At 38.5% G+C, this 9,176-nt stretch overlaps 1 protein-coding gene across 1 annotated transcript; it reads left to right on the forward strand.

Annotated features, from left to right (window-relative positions):
* Positions 1 to 6,227: 6,227 nt before the first annotated feature.
* Positions 6,228 to 8,972, forward strand: LOC116589472 (olfactory receptor 2B11-like). The gene is made up of 2 exons (XM_032341407.1): positions 6,228 to 7,141; positions 8,918 to 8,972. The coding sequence occupies exons 1-2, from the start codon at positions 6,228 to 6,230 to the stop codon at positions 8,970 to 8,972; spliced, it is 969 nt and encodes a 322-aa protein (XP_032197298.1).
* The last annotated feature ends 204 nt before the right edge of the window (positions 8,973 to 9,176 follow it).

The following is a 9,176-nucleotide window of genomic DNA, read 5'->3' on the forward strand; positions in this document are numbered from 1 at the left end:
TTGATATGATAATCTGCTTTGTGTGTGTTGAGTTTGAGAAGTTCTTTATAGATCCTGGATATCAACCTTTTGTCTGTACTGTCATTTGCAAATGACAGTACAGCACTGGAGTTTTTTAGTTCTCGTTAATTGGTAAACTCAGTCTTGGCTGGATGTTCTTGTTAATATTCTGTGGGAGGGGCCTGTTGTGTTGATTCTAAAGTGTCTTTGCCCTAGACAGATCTGTATCACTCTTGCCAGGGTGTCGGGCTAAGTAGTCTGCTCTGGTTTGCTGTATGTGGCTTTTGTTCCCTGAAGGCTTTAAGCACAGCTTTAGAGGTTGAGAATGAAAATAAACAAAATGAAATGGTGGCCTCCCAATCTCTGCCTCTCAATCCAAAAGCTCAGTGCCCCATTCCTCAGTGAGCCCTCAGAGAAAAGAAGTCAGTCACTCCTGTCTCCCTGTTTTTGGCCATACTCCATGCTCATGGGGCCTATGAATCAGCGTTTCTATTCAGGCACATGACCTCAATTTGAATCTCCAAACCCTGTGGATACCTGTGGGACATTCCTGTGTTCTTCTACTGGGGGAGGAAAAGGGGTCTCCCCATTTCTGCAGCTTGTTGAACCCCTGCTCAGAGAACAGTGGCCCAACTATGCTGTGGTTCATGGTTTATGTCAACCCCAAGCTGAAAACCCACTCCTGGGCTCACTCTTTGCAGCTGGCTTCCCCACACCAATGTTTGGGAGCTCTGCCACATTCAGGCATCCCTGGTCTTCCTGTGACCTGAGGATCCTGAGATCACAGTGTTCCAGCTAGTGTTCTGCTCCCGCTAAGCCACCTGAGTGACATCACTCACTGGAGCAGACTTCCTAAAAATTCTGCTCTTGTGCTCTGCTGCTATATCACTTTTCAGGAGCTGGCTGATAGAGGCTCCCTCCCCCCACTTTCTATCTTCCCAGATATTTCCTCAGATTCACTTCTCTGTACCTCCTACCCTGAAAAAATTGGTCGCTTTTCTATTTGTAGAGTTGCAGATATTCTTAGATCTCTGGTTGAGTTTTCAGGTGTTCAGAATGATAAGAGAGCTATGTAGCTGAATTCCTAGGACCAGACAAAATTAAGGTCTCCTACTACTCCTCCATTTTGGAACAAACAGGGTTGATCAATCTTACTAATATTTTCAGAGAATCTGTTCCTGGTTTCACTGATTTTTGTGTGGTATTTTTAGGTTCTATATCATTTATTTCTGCTCTAATGTTTATTTCCTTCCTTCTTCTGGCTTTAGGCTTCATTTGTTTTTCTTTCTCCAGTTCCTTTAAGTGACAGCTTAGGTTGATTATTTGTGAGTTTTCTTGCTTCTTGAGGTAAGGTTCTATTGCTGTCTATTTCACTTTGGAATCGCTTTTGCTGTAACCAAAAGTTTTTGGACCATATGTTTTCATTTTCATATGTTTCCATGTATTTTTAAATTTCTCCTTCAGTTTCCTGGCTGACCCATTCATTCTTTTTTCAATTAATTATTTAACTCATTTTTATTATGTTCAATTAGCCAACATATCATTAGTTTTTGATATAGTGTTCAACAATTCATTAGTTGCTTATAATACCCACTGCTCATCACATGCACAACACATATGACTCCTTAATACCCATTAAGTATTAACTCCCTCACCTCCTCTCTTCTGTAACCCTCAGTTTATTTCCTGGAGTCTGGAGTCTTTCATGGTTTGTTTCCATCTCTGATTTCTTCCCATTCAGTTTTCCCTCTTTACCCCTGTGGTCCTCCATGCTATTCCTTATGTTCCACATATGAGTGAAACCTTATGACAATTACCTTTAGTCCCATGTTATTTAGCTTCCATGTATTTGTGGTCCTTCCACATTTTTTTTTTTGTGGTTGACTTCAAGTTTCACAGTGTTGTGGTTGAAAAATCTTTTTGTATTTGTTGAAACCTGATTTAGAACCTAGTATTTCATCAAAAAATACTAAAATCAGAAATAATATATTATCCAACAATTCCAGTACTGGTGATTAGGTACGAATGAAAACACTAATTCCAAAAGATATGTACACCTCTATGTTTATTCCAGCATTATTTACAATAACCAAGATGCAGAAGTAACCCAAGTGTCCATTGACAGAAACACACACACACGCACACACACACACACATATACATATATATGTATATCACCTTTCCTTATCCATTTGTCCATATATATATATATATATATATATATATAATGCATATGTGTGGTGTATGTGTGTGTATATATATATATATATATATATATATATATATATAAAACATAGACATTAAAAAGATAACTTGACTGTTGCAACAACATGGGTGGCCTAGAGAATATTATGTCAAGTGAATTAAGTCAGACTGAGAAAGACAAATACTGTATGATTTCACTTATATATGGAATATAAAAAAATAAACAAACAAGAAGCAGATTCAGACCCATAAATACAGAGAAGAAACTGACAGTTGCCAGAAGGAAGTGGGTGGATAGATGGGAAAAACAGATGAAGGAGAGTGGGACATACAAGTTTCCAACTGTAGAATGAGTATGTCACAGGAATGAATGGTACAACATAGAGAATACAGTGTATGAAATTATAGTGTTATACAGTGACAGATGGTGGCTACAAATACGATGAGTACATAATAATGCATAGAGATATTGATGCACTATATTGTCATCTGAAAATAATAGAAAATTGCGTTTATTTTTAAACAATCTTGCAAAGCTTGTTTTTTCCACTTACCAGTTTGCAACATTTTAAATTGTTGCTGTAGTATTTCATTCTGAAGCCAAATCTACCGAGACAGTGACAATAAGAAGAAATCTCTCCAATGTTGATTTCAGCATTGTCCACAATAGCCAAAATATGGAAAGAGCCCAGATATACACCCACAAATAAATGGATAAAGAAGAGGACACACACATGTGCGCACGCACACACACACACACACACACACACATTCACACACACACACTGGAAAATTACTCAGCCATCAAAATGAAATCTTAGGGCACCAGTGTGGCTCAGTTGGTTAATCATCTACTTTTGGCTCAGGTCATGGTCTCAGTTTCCTGGGATCAAGCCCTGCATCAGGCACCCTGCTCAATGGGGAGTCTGCTTCTCTGTCTCCCTCTACCCACTCCCCCATGCTCATTTTTTTTCTCTCTCTTTCTCTCTAATAAATGCATAAAATCTTTTTAAAAATGAAATATTCAAACTGAGGGTTTTGGAGGGAAGGGGGCTGGGAGGTTGGGTGAACCTGGTGGTGGGTATTATGGAGGGCATGTATTGCATGGAGCACTATGGGTGCAGGTGCATAAACAATAAATTCTAGAACACTGAAAAGAAATCTTAAAAATAAATAAATAATTTAGAGAATTAAATTAAATTTTTAAAAAGAGAAATATTGCCACTTGCAACAACACGGATGGAACTAGAGGGTATTATGCTAAATGAAATAAGTCAGTCAGAGAAAGACAAATACCATATAATTTCACTCATATGTGGAATTGAAGAAACAAAACAGATTAACATAGAGGAAGGGAAGGAAAAATAAAATAAGATGAAAGTTGAGATAGAGGCAAGCCATAAGAGATGTGGAACTCTAGGAAACAAACAGGTTTGCTGGAGGGGAGGTAGGTGAGAGATGGGGTAACTGGGTGATGGGCATTAAGGAGGGCACATGATATAATGAACACTGGGTGTTGTACAAACTGATGAATCACTAAATTGTACCTCTGAAACTAATTAAAAAAAAAGAAAAAATCTATCATTTCTCTATTACAATATGTTTCATTAAAACTAAATTTTATCTGTCATGGTTCAGTTATATTTTGAAGCATCTAGACAAGTTACTAACATATGTCAGCACTCACTAGTTATTTACTGATTGAATGAATAAATAAATACACAAAATAACTTATATTAAGTTTTCTTGACATAATGATATAGTGCTTAAGCCAAATGAGGAAATGTTTAGTAGAGTCAATGTTAGGTCAGGAAAAAAGTATATACTGTTTTAGACTATTGTAGGAGAAATATTTGAAGACAAGAGCCTTTAGGTTCCTTAGAAAGCGTGGTGGAAGGTGACCACCACATTTTTCTCTGTGTAGAAGTAGAAATATTCTGCTTTTCTATAGCAGTTTTCAAGAAAGAATAGCCTGAGGAAAATATAAGTAAAAGAAAAGTCTATCTTGACACCAAAAGCAATTGTCTTAAATTTTCCCTGAGCTCCAAGAAAGTTTTCCATGAAATTGTTGAAGTACATGAGATTTTAGAATTCTTTTAGTCCCAAGTCCATTTCTCACAACAAGGAAAATGCCAAATTTTATCTTTCCACTTTATTGTGGAAAGAAGTAAGGTAGAAGTTAGTATTCTCATGAGAGACTCTCTACAGTGTTTCTTGCTAAGAAATGTCCCCTGAGGTTCATTATCTGTATGGGGAAAATGTCCCCACAGCTTTATATAAAGAGAGAGAACACATCTTAACAAATATGATTTTAGAGAAAAAATGGTTTCCACATATCAATATATTTGTGATCCTTCAAATCAAATAAATGAATAATATTAAGGAACTAAGATATGATGAAATGAAGCCACTAAACACAGAGAGAATATTCAATCCTTATCTCTAATACTCAATACAGTTGGAAAGAAAAGATCAATGTCAATTTTGCAAAAACAAGGAGTATAACCACTGAATACCTGCAATGATTTAAGGTGGGTGTTGTATGTGGACAAGAGTGATCTATTTAGCTTCATTAATTTTATCTTTTTGTAACTCTATATGTGTTGTCACCTCTCTATGCAGAGTTTTATACTAAAATAAATGTGGAAATAAACTGACACCTTTAGTAATGCAACATCATTATAACCTATAACATTAAAACGTGCTTCCTTTGGTGAAAAATAATGTAGGGACACTGTTTGCATTAGTGGGTTTTTCTGTGAATTAAAATATATGTATCCTAGCATTAAAAAGCTTAACACCATGAACACCAGATTCAAGCTACATGATAGGAGAGACTTGGAAAATGAAAGGGAAGAAAATGTAATCCTTAAGAGGCTTCTGACAAGGGTAATACACTGTGAATATTTAGATGCAACTGAAACAAGGATTAATGAACTGATATGGACTCTTAATCACCAATGGGCACTACACTTCAAAAAAGTAATCACCTACATATTAAGTATTTCATTTAATGAAGCATGGTAATACATATTGGATTAATTAATCCTCACAAAACACAGCTGTTAAGTAAGCAAAGCAGAAAAGTTTTATGTGTTAATTATCAGCAGTTGACTGGATCCAGGTTCTCTGACTTCATATCCTCTTTTCTACGACAACACTGTTTTTAAACTTCTTTCCACTTCTAACAACAAAATATACATTTTACATCATAACCCAAGTCACACATGTACACATACACTCACAAGTACAATGGAAACAAACAGCAAACCCATAAAGAACCATAGAGCTGTCAAGTTTGTGATAGATTGCAACTCCTGATGTGACAAGCACCAGCACATATGATATCATTTTTTATACACTGATGTCTTGAAAGTCTCATATCACCAGGATTCAGCATTTGATTTGTTCCTCAAGTAATGAATATTCCTTTCAGCTGATATTTCCTGTTATGACAAAAGGTTTACACTACAAAAGTCACTTTAGGATTTGAGGCATAGACCCAACGAATAGCACTATGTCTTGTTTCTATGCATTCAGACTGATCTGGCTGGAGCTCAGAAAGTCCTGGACTTACCTAAACCAAGTCATGAATTCAAGCAGAGTGGCCCAGGGCCAGCAGATGGTGGATGAAAGAAATGAAGCCATGTGGTAAGTCAGTATGGGTGGTTCCTGGAAAACACTCCTTTGCTTTATGCTATTCTCTGACACAAGAGCAATTCTGACTTTCCCCTTCCCTAATCATTTTTCTATAAACATTTGTTCCATTGCATCTCCTAGGCAAACTATATAAATTTGTTGGCCTTTCTTTTAGATGTGCTTCAAAATAATCATGTTTGACATTTAGACCCCTACTTTTTCATGAGTACAAATATTAGATCACTTCACTGGAGTGACACCACAGAGAAACTCCCTGCATAATTTACTGTACTTAAATGACTAAATGGACAATCAGGAAAATCCAACACTGAAGTAAAAGTCCTCACTGTGACCTGAATCCACCAATAAGAGGAATGATGGTCATGAGTCTGAGCAATGCAAGTACTCCAACGGTCTTCATCCTCTTGGGTTTCTCTGACCATCCCTGGTTGGAAATGCCACTCTTCATAATGGTGTTTGTGGCTTACATCTGCACACTGGTTGGAAACATCTCGATCATTGTGGTGTCCAAGGTGGACCCTCATCTTGACAGCCCTATGTACTTTTTCCTTTCCAACCTCTCCTTCCTGGACCTGTGTTTTACCACAACCACCATCCCTCAACTGCTGTGGAATCTCTGGGGACCAGATAAGTCCATCAGTTATGGGGGCTGTGTGGCCCAATTCTATATGTTTCACTTCCTGGGGGCCACAGAATGCATCCTCTTGGCGGTCATGTCCGTGGATCGGTACGTGGCCATCTGCAAGCCCTTGAGGTACCAGGCTATCATGGATCGGCGATTCTGTGTCTCCCTAGTGGCTGTGGCATGGATAAGTGGTTTGGCTAACTCCTTGCTTCAGTCGTCCCTCACTATCCAACTGCCACTTTGTGGTAACAACAAGGTGGATGACTTCCTGTGTGAGATTCCAGTGATGATCAAGATGTCCTGTATCGACACCACTTTCAATGTAACTATGCTCTCTCTTGTAGGGACATTGTTTACCCTGGTTCCCTTGTCTCTTATCCTTCTCTCCTATGGGTTCATTGTAGCTACAGTACTCAGAATTCGGTCATCAACAGGAAACAAGAAGGCCTTCAACACCTGTGGCTCTCATGTTATTGTAGTCTCTCTCTTCTATGGGCCAGTAATATGCATGTACGTGCAACCTTCTGGTACTAAATCCCAGGACAAGGACAAACTCATGGCTCTGTTCTACAGTCTGCTGACTCCTATGCTTAACCCTTTTATTTATACTTTGAGGAACAAGGACATGAAAGGGGCAATAAGGAGGCTTCTCCTCCCATTGAACCATCAGAGAAGAGAATAAAACACAGCAATTTTATACTCCATACTCTCCATGTAAGACTCCAAAGAGCCCTTGCTCTCTATATATCTCTGGATGTAACCCTCTTCCAAAATGGTTAGAATCCTTCAGTCATTATCTGATCTACACATATGTGTATTCACAAAGTGCTATGATTTATTGGCCCTCATTTTGCAATGTGAACCTTAATCCCCACTTGTAAATTACATGAGAGTGAATCCCTGTCATTAAGTCCTCTAAGTCCATTGAGAGATGCTGCTATAGGAATCTGAAAAGTAGCTCACCGACTGACTCATTCATCACCAGTCAAACAAAAGAAACCCTCTCATTTTATGCATAATTTTATAAAAATAACACAAATATCATGTCATCTGTGAAGACGGAGAGCGTGACTATTTACACAAGTTAGAATGGCAAAAATTAACAAAATAGGAAAAAACAGATGTTGGTGAGGATGTGGAGAAAGGGGAACCCTCTTACACTATTGGTGAGAATGCAAACTGGTACAGCCACTCTGGAAAACAGTATGGAGATTCCTCAAGATGTTAAGAATAGAACTACCTTATGATCCAGCAATTGCACTACGAGGCATTTACCACAAAGATACAGATATAGTAAAAAGAAGGGGCATATGCACCCCAGGGTTCATAGCCGCAATGTCCACAATAGCCTAACTGTGGAAGGAGCTTCAATGCCCTTCAACAGATGAGTGGATAAAGAACATGTGGTCCATATATACAATAGAATACTACTCAGTCATCAGAAAGGATGAATACTGAGCTTTTGCATTAAGAAGGATGGGGCCGCTTCCTCATATCAGGGAGATCATATGATAGTTGTCTTTCTCTGCTTGACTTATTTCGCTAGGCATGATACGCTCTAGTTCCATCCATGTTGTCGCAAATGGCAAGATTTCATTTCTTTTGATGGCTGCATAGTATTCCATTGTGTATATATACCACATCTTCTTGATCCATTCATCTGTTGATGGACATCTAGGTTCTTTCCATAGTTTGGCTATTGTGGACATTGCTGCTATAAACATTCGGGTGCATGTGCCCCTGATATGAGGAAGTGGTGATGCAACATGGGGGCTTAAGTGGGTAGGAGAAGAATAAATGAAACAAGATGGGATTGGGAGGGAGACAAACCATAAGTGACTCTTAATCTCACAAAACAAACTGAGGGTTGCTGGGGGGCGGGGGTTTGGGAGAAAGGGGTGGGATTATGGACATTGGGGAGGGTATGTGCTTTGGTGAGTGCTGTGAAGTGTGTAAACCTGGTGATTCACAGACCTGTACCCCTGGGGATAAAAATATATGTTTATAAAAAATAAAAAATTAATTAAAAAACAAAAAGAAGGATGGGGCCGGAGAAGCTTTTGCTGAATGAAATAAGTGAAGCAGAGAAAGATCATTAACATATGGTTTCACTTATTTGTGGAATATAAGGAATAGTTATGGAGAACATTAAGAGAAGTAAGGGAAAATGAAGGGGGGGAACCAGAGGTGGAGAAGAACCATGAGAGGCTATGGACTCTGGAAAACAAACAGAGGGTTTTGGAGGAGAGGGTTGGGGGGGAATGCATTAGGCTGGTGATGAGTATTAAGGAGGCATGTATTGCACAGAGTACTGGGTGTTACATGCAAAAAAAATGAATCATGGAACACTACACAAAAACTAGTGATGTACTGTATGGTGACTAAAAACATAAAAAAAATCTTTTAAAAAATGAAAAAAAATGGGGAGGGGAAAGATGGCAGAGAAGTAGGAGACCCTGTTTCAACCGGTGCCCTCAAGTGAGCTAAATATGTATCCGAACACTCTGAACACCCATGAAATCAGCCTGAGATGTAAGATTATACTCTTTTGGATCTCGACAGGGGCAGGAGACATCAGTGGAGAGGTAAAGCAGAGTAGGAATGCTCAGACTGATATCAGAAAATAAACAGAGGGGGGAGAGAGCTACCAGAAGTGACCCATTGGAAAGTAATACCCCAATACAAA

This window comes from Mustela erminea, chromosome 4 (assembly GCF_009829155.1).
Source record: "Mustela erminea isolate mMusErm1 chromosome 4, mMusErm1.Pri, whole genome shotgun sequence".
Classification (NCBI taxonomy): Eukaryota; Metazoa; Chordata; class Mammalia; order Carnivora; family Mustelidae; genus Mustela; species Mustela erminea.